This window comes from Oryza brachyantha, chromosome 8 (assembly GCF_000231095.2).
Source record: "Oryza brachyantha chromosome 8, ObraRS2, whole genome shotgun sequence".
Lineage (NCBI taxonomy): Eukaryota > Viridiplantae > Streptophyta > Magnoliopsida > Poales > Poaceae > Oryza > Oryza brachyantha.
This window is the reverse complement of record NC_023170.2, coordinates 12,681,297-12,700,063: the sequence shown is the minus strand read 5'-3', so window position 1 is coordinate 12,700,063 and position 18,767 is coordinate 12,681,297. Positions and strand designations below refer to the sequence as shown.

At 39.6% G+C, this 18,767-nt stretch overlaps 2 protein-coding genes across 3 annotated transcripts; both read right to left on the bottom strand.

Annotated features, from left to right (window-relative positions):
* Window positions 1-195: 195 nt before the first annotated feature.
* LOC107304778 (heavy metal-associated isoprenylated plant protein 25-like) lies at window positions 196-1,243 on the bottom strand. The gene is made up of 3 exons (XM_015840370.2): window positions 1,008-1,243; window positions 844-925; window positions 196-517 (listed from the first exon to the last, which is right to left on the bottom strand). The coding sequence occupies exons 1-3, from the start codon at window positions 1,017-1,019 to the stop codon at window positions 357-359; spliced, it is 255 nt and encodes an 84-aa protein (XP_015695856.1). The 5' UTR covers window positions 1,020-1,243; the 3' UTR covers window positions 196-356.
* A 2,129-nt stretch (window positions 1,244-3,372) lies between these two features.
* LOC102702211 lies at window positions 3,373-7,844 on the bottom strand. Of its 2 annotated transcripts, XM_040527252.1 has the most exons (7): window positions 7,408-7,482; window positions 6,371-6,501; window positions 5,837-5,925; window positions 5,604-5,729; window positions 4,498-5,214; window positions 4,200-4,413; window positions 3,373-4,095 (listed from the first exon to the last, which is right to left on the bottom strand). In XM_040527252.1, exons 3-7 carry the CDS (start codon window positions 5,900-5,902, stop codon window positions 3,596-3,598), a joined length of 1,623 nt encoding a protein of 540 aa, XP_040383186.1. In that variant the 5' UTR covers window positions 5,903-5,925; window positions 6,371-6,501; window positions 7,408-7,482; the 3' UTR covers window positions 3,373-3,595. The 2 variants fall into 2 exon arrangements, with proteins under 2 accessions (XP_040383186.1, XP_006660148.2); XM_006660085.3 differs by lacking the exon at window positions 6,371-6,501 and having other exon boundaries at window positions 7,408-7,844.
* Between the last annotated feature and the right edge of the window lie 10,923 nt (window positions 7,845-18,767).

Genomic DNA, 18,767 nt, shown 5'->3' with positions numbered 1-18,767 from the left:
AGATGTGGGCCCTCTCTGTCTATATGACTGGAGCTACTTGGGCTTCCTGAAGCTGCACTCCAAGCAGGATGGCTACGTTCCTACGCTTGCAGAACTAGGAATACTTCATCTGAAAGCTTAGATCCTGATGCAGCTGGCCTTCTCTCCTTCACTCACAATTCACAATTCTTTCGTTCTCTGCTTCATGCTAAAAGGGTTCAGCTGAACAGGTTATCACCTCGGATCGAAACAAACACTGTACACTATATACTTTACTAGATTAATTTACAAAGAATTTCCTATGGTATAGCAGCAGCTAGCATGCTAACTAAGCGGCCGCCGCCGTCCCCGGCTCGTCGGGATGCCGGCACCCACCCTCACGGCCGGTGGCCGTCGCCGGCGTCGATCTCCTTGATCTCCAATATCTCGACGCGGCGGTTCGCCTTGTTGCGAAGCTTGATGGCGACGTCCTGCGGCACGAAGGCGCCGCAGACGCTCACCCGCTGCTGCTTCCGGTCGATCAGGTGGCTATCCAGATCTTCTTCCACGCAAGGGAAAAATGGTGAGATCACCGAGCAAAAACTGGGAAGCAATTCTGTCTGGAAAACTATTTGATCATATCTGCATCTTTTTGCGCAGAATGTATGATATAGGCAAATCTGCTTTCATTTTCATATATAAGAATCTTGATATATGTTTAATGTTCGATGTGTTCTCTTTATGTCCACTTGTGCCAGTTGTTATCATCCATAATGTTTACTTTTGGACTGAACTTTATTAAACCAAATTTTTTATTTTAAAAAACACTAGTTCAAATAGGTAAATTGACGTTGGTAATCTCTGGTGCATTTTTCTGGTTTTCACCTTGCATCTGGAGGAGTACCCTCCTGATCCTCTTGTAGCACCCGTTGCAGTCGATGCTCATCCTGACGGTCATGCGGTAGAACTGCATACAAACCCCAAACACAGCCTCAGTTTACTCACACACCAAAAACACCACACCTTCCACTCTAGAAAACCATGGTCACCTTGTCACTCATGAACCGCTCCCCTCCACTCAGGTGGCGGCGACGACGACGATGTCGGTTCCCGGCTCGCCGGAGAAGAAGAAGAAAGGGATGGTGGTGGCAGAGAATGTGCAAGAGAGGGAGAGAGAGAGGTTGGTGGGGTGGGGGAAGAATGGTGGTGGCCGGCAGCTGGGGCTAAAGACGATTGCCTTGCTGGAGGTCGGAATCGGATTCTGGGTCCTGCAACGACGACGCTTGCTGGCTTGGACTTTGCACCAATGGTGGTCCTTTTCTTGGCTGCTTCTCCTTTGGGTTTTGGCTTCTTTGGGATGATAAAGTAAACATTTCCTCTTGACAAAGTTTATGTAGGCTTTGCCGAGGTAGGATGATGGAATTAATCAGGTCTCAATTTTTATATGTTTTGGCGAAGTTTCGTTTATGGACTAGGCAAACCCAGAAAGTGAATTTGTCCGGAAAAGGAAAAACAACATGCAGCATAAGCACATAGATAATGCGGTTCGTCAAATTGGCAAATTTCAGGCTTCAAAGTTACCAATTTGTAGAATGCAAGGAACATGAACCGCCACAAAAGACCAAAAAATTCTAACCGCGAAGTAAAACCCTAAATCATTTCTTGCTACTATTACAGGACCGACAATACCAATGAGCAGACCAACTTCACACAATTCCAAGCAGTAGAAACTAACATAGAAAGTAAAAAATTGCACCCTACGGTACTAATAAGCATTTTGTGTATTTTATAAAAATCCATAGCATCCAATATGCAGTTGACTTGCGTCGGGTTTATGGCAACTAGTATGCACCTCCGTCTTTTCGCTTTTATTTTTTTCTTATAAGCCAAATTTTAAATTTCCAATATTAAATTTAGAGTTGATTTTGGATTTTTCACCAAACTTTATTTTTCAGCGTTGGCTTTTAGATCGCTAAGAATACGTATATAAAAATTTTATTTCTAAATTATTTTTCGTTTACAAATATGTTATTTGGTTTTTTCAAAAAAAGCCAAACAATTTTGGCAATGTAGAAGCAGCAGCTCGTGTGGCTGTGTATTTTTATGCGGAAAGATAAAAGATCGATGGTATAAACGATGAAATTAAATAGTACACATTTAAAATTTTACTTTAGAAAAGTAAAATATATAAAAGTAGTAATGAATGTAATATCAATTCATAGTAATAAGACATCAAATCTAAATCTAATTTTTCTATATTTTGAAACGGATGAAGCAGTAGCTTCAAAAAAGGACAAGAGATGCCATAGGACGAGCGAATAGACCAAACAACGCTGGAGGCAGGAATCGTATTCTGGTCCTCCAACGACGACGCTGGCTTGCTTGCACAAACGGTGGTCCTTTTGCTTTGCTGCTGCTTCTCGTTGGCATTTTCTTATTTGTGTTGATAAATAAACCTTTCCTCTTGGCTTAGGCCTTTTGCCGAGATGCTCTCCGGAGGATGGAATCCGGTCTCAAAATATCATCTTTGTAATCTCAACTAGACAAGTTAATGCGATCATGGACCTGCCGAAACCCAGAAAGTTCTCTGAAAGAACAGGCAGAAAATGGCGAAAGCCGAACGAACTTTGGAGATTGATTTGTCACTTTTGAAGCACTAGATTTGTAACATAGAAGAATGATCACTACGGCGCCGATTTTCTACGGAATTGGCCAAAAATACAGGTTCGAAATAAAGCAAACATTCTTCCAGACCACCAACCAATACCCACTTCCAACAATACCACAACACCTTCCAAGGTCAGAAACCCCAGCAGAAAAAAATTGGACCAAACAATTCGCAAATAACATATAGGCATTGTTTAGTTTACATATTTTTTTTCAAAAACATCGCATCAAATATTTAGACATATATTTAAAATATTAAACGTAGTCTAATTACAAAATAAATTTTAGATTCCGCCTGAAAACCGCGAGACGAATCTTTTGAGTCTAATTAATCTATCATTAGTTACCGTCGCACTTGTGGCTAATCACATCTTAATTAAGCTTAAAAATTCGTCTCACGATTTTCTCCATAATTATATAATTAGTTTTAATGTTCATATATATTTAATGCTTCATTAGATGTCAAAAATTTGATGTGATGTTTTTAGAAAAAAAAATTTAGGAACTAAACAGGGCCATAATAAAACAACAAAAACTCATCTGACAACGTAAACATTATCATTTCAGATAGTACTATAAGCATAGCATTTATAAGACTATAACAGCTGGTGAACAAATTAAATCGGATACTGGATTGCTGAAACAAAAACAGAAGAGGAGCTCTATAAACCACCAAAGCGGAATAAGCCAGCATCTTTCTAACCACAACTAAACAAGACGGTTAAAACAACCTACAAGCCACTACAGTGAACCAGAATGGTAGAACTTATCTAGATCAGTCATAAATACAACAGTGTGCTCCTCCGTGCTTGCATCCTGAACATCCAAGCGAATAAGCTTTCAGAGCTCTCAAGATGGACCAGTATCCCAGTTGTGACTATAACCTGGGGATGCATCAAACTCACATCTCGCCAAGGCTTGAAATCCGGAAAGAAAAGGCTAAAAACATGTCAGTCGTCGAGTCTGCATTTCATCTGGACATCACCAGGTTGGATACCCTCATGAAAAGAGGTTCTCCACTGCTCTTGCATACTTCTTCATCAGGTACTGAATTAAGAACAGAAAATCTTCCACAGGGACTGGACTCCTCCAGGTCACCTTGGCTGCTGCTGCCGCTGCTAGTGTCCGACTGTTTTTTTGAACCAGATCTTCTACTCCGCTTTCTTGGCCTCCATTTCAGGTTATCGAATTTCAGGGCATTTGTGAGATCAGCCAGAACACGCTTCTGATGCTTCTGGTTGTGAATCTTATTGCCCACAGATTTGTCATCACACCCCTTGTCAGATTCTTGTTTTGGAGAGGAGTCTCGGGAAACAAGTTTGCTAATCGAACTTCCCTTTTCATCCACTGCAGTACGGGGCAACAGATGTATGATATCTTTCCGTTCCCCCAGAGAATTCCATTTGCCCCCAGCCCACTCAAGTGAATTCCTCAAATCATCTTCACAAAAATCAGCTATTCGCTTTTCTCCTGTGATAAATAACAAAATAAACATAAGTTCAGGAGCTCCAATGTTACTAGAAATAAACACGTTGTAAGAATCGCATTGAAGTAGATGGTAATTTTGTAATTACCAGGAAAATAAACTTGAAGGCGTCTGTCATTTCCCTGCTGCAACACAATCCCCTCCCACCATCCATTATTCCACCATGCATCAACAACTGTCCCAACATCAAAGGAGCATGGGCCCTTGCTATGTTGTACATGATATGGCCGCACCATTGGTCTTCCAGAGATGCGTATGCCCAACTGATCAGGTTTAGCGATCCTTGTTAGCAAAACCCACTCCTGGCAAACAAATGTTAAGCAACAAATCAGATTCTGGATACAATTTAATGAAAAAAGGATTTTATAGAATTACACTAAGCGCACCTCCAGATGTCCTGTCTCATCAGCATCCTGAAGATCTTCATATCGGACCTTGATTTTATCTCCACGCATCTTTAGGACAAGGCATCTAAACCAACAGCCCCTTATACCACTATCCTGTGATAGGACTTCAGCATGGCTACCAGGATATAGCTGGTTTTGAGTTTTATGTTCCAAACCATTCTTGAGACTATCAGAACCAAACTCAGCAGAAGGAAGACACTGCTGCAGATCAGTATCACTGAATGCATCACGCTTCCTCTTTTGCACCCCATCTGAACTACAAGCACCTCTAGTGACCTTGAAACGCACCTTAAGAGAAGAAGCTGCATTGAACATGGTCCTAAGCACTTCTTGACTCCAATAACCTTGCAGTTGGGTTACATCAAAAGGTTTGACGCCATCATCATCAATCTGTCGGCGACAAATATAAGGCACCCAATAGCTATGTCTAGGGCGACTCAGAAACTTCTCAAAGTGCTGAGCACTCAGGACTGCAGCCAATCCATCAATGCATTCAACACTGAGATGTTGCAAACCATGGGAAAAGAAAATCTCTCTCTCACCAACATCGGGTGGCAATTCGACACCAACCTCATCAACTTTGTCAAACCATCGTACCATGACCATGTTGATTGAATTAGTATCTTGATACAGATCCTCCACTTGGGCAATTAACCTCTTCTTCTCTTCACTCAGGATGTAGACAAAATTGTGCACCTAAAAGATAGCAAAAACATGTGTCAACCAATGTTTTACTTACAAATGTGTTCAAAGTTATTACAAGTCTTAGCATTTAAACTTTAAACTTCTAGTTTGAAAATGCTCTGTAGTACTCTGATTTCAACCCATATTACAAATAATGAACACAATGTATGAAACAAAAATAGTAAGCCAGCAACAGAATGTTCTAGATTTTTCATCTTAAATCTACTGCAATTTTCATATTCCAATGTTTCTATATTTCAGTTTCAGACAGATCCTATATATGCATAGCTTCTTGTTCTGCAATCATTCAGCCAAGTATGTTATTATTTCTTGGTAAAAAGTTTTGGTGGTATACAAGCTCAAAAAAAATTCATGAAACTGATGATAAGTGAATAACATACCGAAATAGTAATGCCCCTACGACAGAAAGATCTATAATGCTTCCATTGCTTTTGACAAAGCGATGCAGGACCCAACCATGTAAATTCTTTGGAGTTGTTCCTCCCTAATGAAATAGGTGAAACATCCTGAGCACACAAAAAAGAGCATGAATTAGCAATAGGGAAATTTTAGAAATATTTCCTTGACATAATAGAAGGACAAAGGACGAGGTAATCTTGAAACAGTTTTGTACCTTTGAAGCAGCAACATCAGTAAAATCAATGTCATCATATGGATTTTCGTTGAACCTATTAGCCATTAATGAAGGGCCGTTACTGCATCCTGCAAAAGAAGCATTCGACATAAGAAATTCACCATACAAGCTAGTGCAACAGAACTTGCATCAAAGTAGTGGTGCAAGACGCAGAAGCACACTTATTGCCCAAATAAAAGATGTTACCACAACAAAAATGGCAAAAAAAAATAACAAAGACGAAACCCACATCGGCAGATTAAACTAAGAGCAACTTAAACAAACAAATTTGGGTGTGATTTCTAGGCTGTAAGGTCGTTTCATATTAAAAACGCAATGACTTAACAAGTTCAAGGGTCAGCACGCCGTAAAAATTTTCCACAAAATAAATGGTCAGCTCATTGACAGACCGAACTAATTGGAAGAATTCCTGACAACTATCGGACAGATTATGGAAGCATTCATTTTACACGGATTGATTCCATGGGGTGTCTTGTGGAAGGCCACAAGAAGAGGAAGATCAAAAAATGGCACCTGATTGCCTTTCAATTCACGCTGCAGCTTCAATTTTCTCTATATTTCCAAATGCAAGCTTACACAATCGACCCAAAAAGGGAAACCTGCAGCGGCTTCCATTCTGGGTCACACCTGTATTCTCCATATTCCTATGGAAAAGGAGAAGGCATGAGATTTGCAGGTCACCAAAGTTATGACTGAATTATTTATATCTGAAATCCTGTAAGCTTTCAAGACCGCAAGGCAAACCATGTAAATTAGTAATTCGACCCAAAGAGAATAAACTCAAAAACCATAGAAATCCCATCGCATGCCCATCCGTATCAAATCAGTTAGGGACGTGATTCTTTCTTGGCCATCAGAGGCAACACCGTAAAAACGGTGTCTTTAAAAGGAGACACAAGCCTTATATAGGGAAATTAGGTGAAAATCAAGAAAGAAAACTGGCATATTTGGCAAATCAGAACCTTCTCTAAGTAGAACAGAACAAAATCAAACCTAACCTGGCAAGAGATGTAAAAAGGACCAGAAAAGCCGGGTTCAAAGAAGCCGTTTTTAACTTTCTAGTACAGAAAAATCGACCACGAGACATTTTCTTCCTCACAAATCAGGTGAAGATGCCGCAACAGAATAGAGCTAACGAAAGGATCCAGGATTCCTTGCCCTAATAAACCTAATACTGAGTTAATTCACCTAAACTGACACAAGAAAACGCTAGAAATCAGATCATTTCCATTAACACGCATAGAACGCGTATAAATCAAGCCGTTTCTCTAAGGGGCAAATGATTTTGCTTGAATTATAGGAAATCAGAAACCACAACCTCAAAAAAATGGAGGAAATCCAGCACAAATAAGGAAATCATATGGAAATTGGAGACAGAACTATCAGCTCAACGCATCACAGATCACCCGACACACAAGGATTCAAATAAACCCGTGAAACAAAAAAAAAGAACATCTTCAAATTCGGAGAAACGTCCTCTGAAATTGTGAAGAACACCCAAATCGGCCGCCCAAGCAAGAAGAGAACCACGCCGGCCACACGAATCTTACCGGAAACGAGCGAGGACAGCCAGTCCACGACCTCCCGCCTCGACCGCCATTTCCTCGGTGGCCCCTCCCCATCCGCCGGCGCCGGCAGCGCCGCCGCCCCGGCCCCAACCAGCGCCCGCAGGAACCGCCCCTGCACCACGTACGACATGTGCCGCGGGCTCCTCTCCCGCCCCACCACGGCCAGCACCCTCACCTCCCCCTCCCCTTCCCCCTCCCCCTCCTCCTCCCCGGCGCCCCTGCCCGCCCCCCGGAGGTAGTAGTGCACCAGGCGCCGCCCGCGGTCGTTCGACACCACGACCTCCTCCCACTGCACCCACCTCCTCGCCGCCGCCGCCGCCGCAGGCTGGTCCATGGCCGTGGCGGAACGGAACCCTAACCCTAGAAGAAGGAAGACGCGGCTCGCGTGCGATGCGAGAGGGGATCCGAGTTGGGAAAGAGGCGAGGGAGGGAGGAGATGCGGGGAGAGGGGGGTGGTTTTATTCGGCGGAGGAATGGTAATTAGTGGGACTCGCCAGGGGTGGAATGGTTAAAGTGGTGAGAGAGAATGAGAGGGAGTTTTGCAGCAAAGGGCTTGTATCTTTTGTTTATTATATGATTCATTAATTTCATAGCATAAGATTTTTCTTTTCTCGTGTTTATCTATTAATCAGTAATATTCTCTCCGTCCTAAAATATAAGGATTTTCATACATAATATTAAATAGCTATCAAGAAATTAGATAAACTTTTATCACCAAAAGAATACAACCACAGAGGCTTGATTCATGATCGTTGAAGCCTATGAAATATTCTCTCTATTTTCTGTCAAATTCTATTCAACAAATCTCATATGAGGGCAGCTCCAAGGTTGTTGCCAAAGAGATGTATAGAGGAAAGAAAACTAAAATAAGAGGTGCTATACATTAGACCATGGTGCTAAGCTAAAAATTTTAAGCACCTATTGCTTGTTTGGGCAACTAGTGCTAAGGTTAAAAAATAATTTAGTTGGAGCATTTGGTTAGCTCATTGGCTCATATGAGTTATATACTATTTTTCTAACATAGTGGGACTTATATTAGTACAAGTTATATAGCTCTACACATTGAAGCATATTTAGCTAAGTCAGAATCTTATGATGTATCAAGACTTGTATATTTCAAATAAAATATACATTGGTGTGTCCCAAGAAAACTATATGACTAAACACTAAGAGAAAAGAGAAAAGGCTCATGTGACATAATTTTGTTATACAATATCAGGCTAACGACACAGAGATAACCCAACGACTGTCTTAAGCTTTTTTTTTCTTTTTCTTCGAGGAAGAGGAAATATTTCCTGATTTTTTATAATTATTTAATAGTATAAATAATTAAATTAACTATTAGGAATGTGAGATGATGAACTTGTATATTAAAACTTTTTAAAAAACATATCGTTTATAAGTTCGGGAAGGATGCACGTAAAAGCAGAGAAAAAGTTGAGAAAAATATATGAAAAGGACGTAACCAATCCAATATGGTAACACTCTACTAATAGATTTTTTTTATTTTCACGTCACATTTTCTAAGCTCGTAAATGATGCAGTTTGTGTTAAAAATATATATAAAAGTAACTCACAGCACCTTTCTAATGTAAGATTTTTTGTTTTATTATGGTTAATTCATTCGTTTCTAGTTGTCCTAAAAATAGACACAATGATTCAATCTTAGTTATCTCGAGCACCCATCTTAGCGACAACCCACCTACGTACGGTTACTCAAGTTTATTTGGACCTCTTCTGAATTTCCGTTTTGCAGATGAATGGAAATGACATTGTTAATGCTTACTTTCCTTGAGGAACGTCGACACCTATCGCATCTAAAAAAATTCAACAAACTAGCAATTTGTCATGTGTTGCAACGGGATTTTATATTTTAAAAACATCATTAATATGTTATTACCAATATGAGGATATTAATCTCATAATCTTTTTCTTCTCACAAGAAGTAGAATAGCCTATATACACGTAAGCTTTGGGTGTCAATTAAAAGAGGAAACCCACGTGACTCGAAATATAAATTTATAGGTAAATTTGGCTCCATAGGCCCAACAACTTACAACACATATATACCCTAACCCTATTCCCCCTCTTCTCTCTCCTCTCCCCCCACTCCTAACCGCCACCGCCCCCTCTCCTCTCCACTATGCGCCTCCGCCACCAGTGCCGGCGTGCGTTGGCGTTGGCCAACGAGGCTCGGGGCGGTGCGCCTCCCTCCGCCTAGGGATGGAAATTTGCCTTACAGTGACAGGCTCACCGGGGAGCATTTTAGCCCCGTGGGGACTCAAGTCCGAGGCCCCAGTTTGGGTCAAGGCCAGGGTCGAGGATCGATTTACACCGATAGGGAACCCATGGGGACCCGAGAGAGACTTACTAAACTTTGAAAACTAAAGAAATGAATGTCCAGTATGCTTAAAAGCCTATTCAATCCAATACCTAACCCTAACACTGCTCTTTCTCACCCTCTCACTCCCTTCCTTGTCCTGGAGCAGGCGGCGACGCAACTAGCGACGAGGCAGCGCGATCGACGACGGGCGGGGCGACCATCGGTGAGGCCTCTCACTCCCTTCCTCGTGCTGGAGCGGGCGACAGCAGCGCGATGGGTGCGATAACGAGGCGTCGCGGCCGACAGTGGGTGCAGCAATGGGGCGACCTGGGGTGATTGGTGGCGGGCGCGGCGGTGGTGGGGCGGCCGACGACTAGCACAACGAGGCTGGGATCCAAGACGGCAGCCAGCGTCGTTGCCCTCCTCCAGCGACCTAGCGGCGCGACGGCTGGCGTCGTTGTCCTCATTCGGCGACGATGAGTTGCTCAACCCTTATCTCCTCTCTTTGCACTGGTTTTCGGTTTTGGGCTCATGCAGGGCCTACACATGGTTGACTCTAGTGGTGATGGCCGAGAAACTTTTAAGTATGTATAGATTCATTGAACCTTTTTTCTCGAACAAAGACTGGATTTTGACTTTTCTCGGAGTGCATAATAAATATCTTGTATAAGAGAGGTGTTACTGCAAAAGTGGAGAGGGCATGTATTTCATCTTTCAGCTTTCGACGCTGACGACAAAGGGAAACCGTCTCGAAGCAACAGCGATGTGGAGAGGCCGAGCGGGACAACATTCCCAGTTTACCCCTCTAGTTTCTATCATATGACGATAATGCCACTCATGATCCATTTTGAACCATCGGACATGCAACAACCGAGATGGTATGCTAATGTGCTATGCAATAGAAATTGAGGAAAATAAGGCATATGAACCAGATTATTTTTTCATTCTAATTTATTTTAGGACGTTGTAAGATAGGAAAAAATCATAATTAGCTATAATTAGAAAGATCCTAAATTAATACCCTGGAAGCTTAAATCTACAAGTTGGTATTACAAATCTCTTGCAATTATCCAGGTTGTCTATAGCAGATATGCGTATTCTGCTACTATTATAAATCTCTTGTAATTATCTAGGTTGTCTATAGCAGATATGCGTATTTTGCTCCTGAAGGAACTTTCTATTTGGTATTTGGAACAAACATCTAGCATTTTTTAGTTTTAATCAACATTATATATATATATATATATATATATATATATATATATATATATATATATATATATATATATATATATATATATATATATATATAGGATTGCATTGCAACAGCGCATGCACAGCATCACTCTCACACATCCACGAATGCACCTCCTAGCACACGCTCAAAGAGACGGAAATCAACGATATATATATCCCTAATCTCACTAGATATCTATTGAAAACTCACTTGTAATGTAATATTTGTGGACACCAACATTTGAAATATGGTGGATGGAGTCATATACCCACGACTCCAGCACTACACCACATATGATTCCCTTTAATAAAAATTATACCTTAAATAAAATTATAAAATCCAAGGAGTCGATGATAAAATGACTATACTTTTCAACACAAATCTATGCATGTAATTTCTTGTAATTAAACTATACATTAGAGAAGTTATTAACGGTGAAACTTTTAAATTAACTAGATTTTGCTATAAGTTAAATACTCAAGACTAGAGGGGATACTAACATATTTTCCACCGCTTTAAGAAAATACAACATATTCCACTAATGCATAAGCAGTTAAGTACAGTCGTCACCTCCCTAGACTCAAGTTTTTTGGGCTTTGACTGCTTCACCAGGTGAGTCACATCTTTTCGTTTATGCTTGCAAGCCAAAATTTTAATTTTAAAACTTAAATTTAGAATTAATTTTAAAATATTTTTATTGTAGTTTATTTCTCAGTATTTGATTTTAAATCGTTAAGAACGTATGTTTGTGTGTGTGTATATATATATATATAAGTTTTATTCATAAATTTTTTTAATTGCTAATAAATTATTTCACTTATGCTTAATACAAATTAAAATACGAGGCTGAGTATGTTTTTAATAAACAAAGACTGCATGAATATTAAACGTGTCTAAGAGATAAAATTCCTGTTTGGGAGAATTTGTGGTAGCTAGCTGCACCATTTCTCACAATCTCTATCTCCAAGAAACCCAGAATTCTGTCTAAAAATATATAGTTGTAGAATCTAGGAAGCTAAAGTACACGCAGGTTTTTAAAATTCTCATCAGTTGACCTTTTGCTTATAAACAGCAAATGGTCTGTCAGAGACCCCTTTGCTAGCGGAATTGTAGGTTTGCGGATTAAAGTTATCTATCACTTGGCTTAAGATTGTAGAGATATGATAGTTGTAATTAAAACGGTTGTAGTTTATGGAATATACTCTCTCAAATATCAGAAAATGTTGATGCTACTTTTTTAGTCTACTGTGCAAACCTGGCTAATATTTTTCATCTATAAATTTCATGTAATTATTATAAGCAAAACATATAACATTGTTAAATATTGTATGATGAATTCTAAAATACAAACTCATCCATCCAAAAACAAATTAACTTTGCAAAAAATAAATAATTTAAGAAATAGTAAAATGCATATGGTACTAGCTAAATACTCGTGCTTTGCTACGAAGAAATATGAATTATATGCATGTTAGTATTGTTCGGAACTTGTATTTTGGAGATGAAAAATAGAACCAATAGAACCATTTTGAAATATTTTAAATACATAAAAGAAGTTGGTAAGACAATATAGTTGGTGGATGATAGATTCACTACCATCACCATTATTTTTTTTGAGCAGGATAGATAACTAAATGTATAAGAGTAGCAGTGAAGAAGGAACTGTCAAATTCTATCCGCTCGAGCGCCTTCAGACTTAATCGGCGAATTTCGCTGTACAACCTTATGAGCTAAACCACGAGATAAATCTTTTGAGTCTAATTAATTCATCATTAGTACGTGTGGGTTACTAATTTAGTATAGCACTTATGGTTAATTAAACTAAAGATTCTGTCTCACGATTTACTCTCTAATTATGCAATTAATTTATTTTTATCTATATTTAATAGTTCATTTATGTGTCATAAAATTCGATACGATGTTTTTTTAAAAAAAACATTGGGAACTAAACCTGCCGTAATTAATCTTGTTTAGTTCCAAAAATTTTTAGATGAGGTGTCACGTCATACGTTTGAACGGATGTCGAAAGAGCTTTTTGGATACGAATGAAAAAACAAATTTCATAGTTCGCCTAGAAACCGTGAGACAAATATTTTGAGCCCAATTACGCGTTGGTTATCGTATCACTTATTGCTAATCGTGCACTAATTAGGCTCAAAAGATCCATCTTACGATTTCTCTCATAACTGTGCAATTAGTTTTTTTATTTATCTATGTTTAACTAGTTAGACTTAAAAGATTCATCTTACGATTTATAATTTAGATATTTAAAGATTTGATGTGAAGTATTTTTTAAAAAAAAGAAGTTTTAGAAACTAAATTGGGCCTAAGAAGCCGAAGCAACTAGCCAACAACCGAAATTCTCTACCGTTCGGTTAAAAAGTCAGGCAAGCATAGTAACCGTGACTTTGGTGTGTTTTTAGCCATCTGATTCGTAACAAGTGCATGAAATCGATCGCTATAGTACCTATGAATGGTACATATGCTACACTATATTCGTTGTGTTTTACACTATATTCGTTGTGTTTTACCACGAATACAGTGCTCAAATTTAGGATGATGCAGACCAAGACACATTTCACTGTGTGTTTTTGGTGACTTTTGTCTTGGCCAAAAACGGTGCACCGTTAGTGTCCTAATGCGGTAGACGGTGGTCGAGGGCATCATTACAGATCACGACCGCCTTAATTACTAGTGCGCGTGCACGATCCCACACACACACGCCCGCGGCCACGCTTCGTTGAGGGGCAACGGAGACGCGCGGGCGCAGAAGATCCTCGAGAGGTCGCATTCGGTGTAGTAGCAATCATCATCAACGAAACGGCGTCAATCATCGCCGCGCGCGCTGGATCCAGCTCACCTACCCGGGCCCACCTCCCCCCACCCCCACTCCGCCCGCCCCTTTTGCGACGGCGAGAGGGCACACCCTGCCGCCGCAGACAGGATGGCCCCACGGGTGGTGTGGCCCGGCTGGCATTGGGCGAGGGTGCGGGTGAGGCGGAGTAGCGTGGGCGAGGCGAGGCGAGGCGGTGGGGTTGGTTTGGTTGGTCCGACCCGGCTCCTCGCATTGACCTGGCTGCAGGGTTGGAGCGGAGGGAATCGGGATTAAACCGCACGTGACAGTTTTCTACTACTAGTACTCGTTCTAGCTTTCCTCGCCGTCTAGAATGTACTCCTACTGCTAGTGCTCTAGCCTAGCCAAGAAAGTATTTGATTCTACTGCCGACTCGGCGCCCATCGCCCAGCTCCATAGACGTTTTTTTCATGGATTAATTCGTTCCAACATGCTTATTCAGAAAAGTAACATTACAATTAGTATATTTGATGGGTGTCACCACTGTTTTTTCTAAATTGGATCCATGTCACAGCTGTGACTTTTTCCATCTATTTGCCTTCTTCCTTCAGTTTTCTTCCCTCTCCTTCTTCTCTGTCAGACATGGAGGTGAAGACGACGACGGAGCCAGAGGGCGGCGACAGTGAGCGGCGGGGAGGGTGGCGACAGCGAGCAGTGAGGCGGGGCGGGCGGAGGTCGGCGGCGAGCGTGCGGGACGGGCGAAGGCCGCCGACGGGCGAGATGGAGGCCGACGGCAGGCGTACGGGGTGGGGCGGAGGCCGGTGACCAACATACTCCCGGACGACGACTCTCCGACGGCGGCGGCGATCGACTTCCGGCCAGATCTGGACGGCAAAAGCAACGGCCTGGCTCAATGCGGCGGCGGTGGCTTGGCCGGGCGGTGGCCGAACGGGGGCTTCGGCGGCGGCGGCCGAACGACACCACCACTTTCATTGCCGGGAAGACGAGGTCGTCGTCGTCAATTTTACGATGCGGCGGCGTGACGGGGGAGATGACGGGGATGGGGATATGACAGAGTGGATGAAAAATGTCACGGCAGTGACATAGATCCAATTTAGAAAAATAGTGGTGGCACACATCCAAATACGGAAAAGTTATAATAATATTTTTCTAAATAGCCATATTTGCAGTGGCATGGGACGAATTAACCCTGTTTTTATTGGACCGCTGAATACTCCCTTCGTCACATTAAAAACTATTACTCCACTTTCCTTTTTTCACTCATTTCATACGTATTAATATAAAATAAAAAATACTATAGTATCTTTAATTTTATCAAATCTTAATACAATTATTCTCCACCTTATTTATTCTCTAAATTTATTTACTATTTTTATAAGCTTCAATGCAACGAATGCTTACTAATAAATTCTTTGGGACGAGCAAGATTGGAGATCTTATTTGGTGACGAATGTGGTAGGTTCGTACACTCACGTAAAATCAAGTTCAAAAAACCTATAAGCTTCAAAATATTTGTATTATAAACTAAAAAAGAGCTAACTTATATAACATTGAGACATAAATATAGGTTTGAATTATTACTTCCTCCGTTCCATAATATGAGATGCAACCACCACTAACCCAAAAACCAAGAAAGAGTTATAACTATCTTCTCATTTGAATTACATAGATACATGCATGCATGTAACATGTAACGTGGTTGAATATTTTGATGATAAAAAATGTGCTAGTTATACATATTTACATGTATGTTTTATATTATAGGGAGAAAAAAGGTTAAGTTAACTTGTCGGCAAACGCGGCCCAAGTCACCCATATTGCAAATCTAGTGTCTAAAATTAGGGGCATCCGATATTTAAAACTAGATTATGCACACACGGCTATATTTTAAATAAAATTTTAGTGAGATCAAATATTTACCGCTAGGATCAATGGCGCATGTTAAGATTGACAGTAATACATGTCCGGATTCGTGTGTTCGGTATACATGTGTAGCATGCAGCTTTCGTAAATAAAAAATATAAACATTTTTAAGTCATTTAATATGTAAACTAAGAAGATATCAAAATATCAAAAGATTCTTAGTTATTTCTATGATGCTTTTTGATTTTTTTTAATTGATTAGATTCCTTTTCGAAGCATCTCTAGAATTATTGAAATGATTGAAATCATGGAAATCAATGCAAAAATATTTATGTTGTGATATAAAATTTGAATTCTAGAAATACTTATATTTTGGAAGGATGAAATATGTTTCAAATCACAGTGCATAATTTTTCATAGATGTGGCTATGTTTAAATATAAAATTTATGAGGTTTATCTTTGAAAAAATTATAATGTTTACGATCTTATCAAATGTTAGAAAAAGAGGTGCTGATCAAAATAGCTGAATCAGCACATCATATTAATGGTTTGCACGTACTACATTGGAAACCGACAACCTCACTGTTAATCTGCAGCTATAATAAATACTCGGCTTGTTAAATGTTAATCCCTCCATTCCATAATATAAGCCATATCCATCTATTCTATAATACCCCCTTCGTTCCATAATATAAGTTCCATAATATAAGGCATAACCCTCTATTCCATAATATTCGCTCCATTCCATAATATTAAGGCATAACTATTTTTTTTCTTTGTTCCATAATATAAGACGTGCATGGAAGTATGCATTAATTAGCACATTTTTCATCATTAAAAAATCCAATCATATTACATACATGTATACATGCACTTAGAGCAGTCTCAATGGTCGAAACCGACACGGTTGTCATGGTATAAGAAATCATCTATAGAAATCATTTTCCACATTAGAGATGTCTTTGAGTAATAATGATTTTCTCTTTCTCCCTTCTAACTCTTTTCACCAATAGTGAGCATGATACTTGTCCCTAAAAACTAATGGTTTCTTACCAATGGTGAATTTATAATTTTTTGGTGCATTGGATGATGATAAGACTTAATTTCTAAGCCTTTTTCTTTCTTTCTTCATTAATTATGTTACCATGTCATTATTTTGCTTATGTGACAAGTTATTTAATTAGGATAAAGTTATTTAATTAGGATAGAAACCACCAGTAATGTACTATCGGGAGCCCTTAGAGCAAGTTTAATAGTAAAGGCAGCTTACTGGCTATAAGCTTATATTATAGTCAACACATATAATAGATTGGCTATAAGGTTGGCTATAATTTTTATCTCTTATTTCTTTCTCTTACTTTTGCATTTAATACATTTTTTAGAGTTGGTGAATATTTGTCTCTCGTATGTGAGTCAACCCCATCCTTTTTTTCATTATCTCTTTTCTCTATATTAGCTTACAACTAACTTATAGTCTAATATTATACTTGCTCTTAGGTAATCGAAACAAGATGTTAGTCATAACTTTTTTTTTTGTTTTTGGGTTAGTGGTGATCGTGTCTTATATTATGGAACGGAGGAGTAACCACCATAGGAAATCCCAAATAGACATGAGAAGAACGCTTGCTCGAGAAAATACCGAGCCAAGAACTTGCAGCTTAATTGCAATACTGAAATGTTGATTAAACGAAGAGGATTTTGACGGTGTTGATTGAAGAGTCGTAGAGACTTTGGAGGACCAGTTAAGGATGCACATACCCAAGAGTGAAAATTACGAAAAGAATAACAGTTCTAGCAGCCTAGCACATGACATTTTTCAGTCCAGTTGTACCGTTGTAGGTTATAACTCTGTAGCAAATTGATAGCAGGACCACCTTGTCAGACAGCATGTTAGCCAGCATGGTCAATGCTCGGTGAAAATTCCGTGCAGAACGTTACAGCTAACTGAAATTTGAAAAGATTAAAAAAAATCCTCGATTACATCCGTGCAAACTGATAGTTTTGCTGTATTGATGAAACTTGCAATTTGGGGCTGGTTTGGTTGGAGGCCAAAATTAGTCTCATCAAAATTTGGGTCATTCCAACAGTATTATTCAAGCATTTGGTTTGGTGTCAAACTTTTAATTTGGCTTATTTTATGCTCAAACAAAATAAAACTTTATCTTACCTAATATTGATAATGACAAATTTCAACATAAGACATATTTTGGTAAAGGTAATTTTAGCTTCAAACCAAACAAAACCAACATTTGACGAATTTTACATTGTTTACTTTAACAGGGACATGGATAAAATTAGAGAAATAAACGAAGACATCGTCATTCTTCCGCAGTGGAAGCATAACTGAGGTGCAAGCGAAGAGAAAACCCAACGTGAAGATACGGCGGCGGCGGCGGTGCTCACAAGCAACGCACGCCAGTCAAAAGGCCGAATTCCCGCTCCTTCCTAAGCCGCTATAGTTGTGGGCTGTGAGTTAATTATCCGGCGCGGAAAACGTAGTAATCGATTAATACATAATTAATTATTAAAAAATATAAAATAAATTAATCTGATTTTTTAAAATAACTTTTCTATAGAAAATTTTCGCAAAAAATATACCGTTTAGCAGTTCGGGAAACGTGCACGCGGAAAAATAGAGGAGTTAGATATTTACTTCTAGTGCCGAACGCGGCCCTAGTCACGGACCTGACCACGTATAAGGGCACGTACAAAGATGTCTATTAGCTGACTCTCTCATTCGTCACATAAGTAAAATTTGTTGATGTGAAGAAAAGAGAGGGAATGAGAGAGAAAAGCTGTTACCATACATAACAACGGCTTAGCGTCGACTCTTATCATTTATTAAAGGAAACTTTCTTGCATAAGAATGTATAAAAAGAAAACCAGCTTAATAAAAATATTTTATTGCATTAATGAAGAAGCCACACCTCACTCTACCTTTATACGTATCATTATAAAATAAACTCTTGTTGCTGACGTAGCTTGAGATAGAGCCCACAACACACTCTACCTTTAAACATGCCCTAAGGCGTCAAAACGAAGCATGGTTATTGCTCCCTCCCGTTTCTTTTATTTAACATTAACGGGCCATTCATCTTATTCA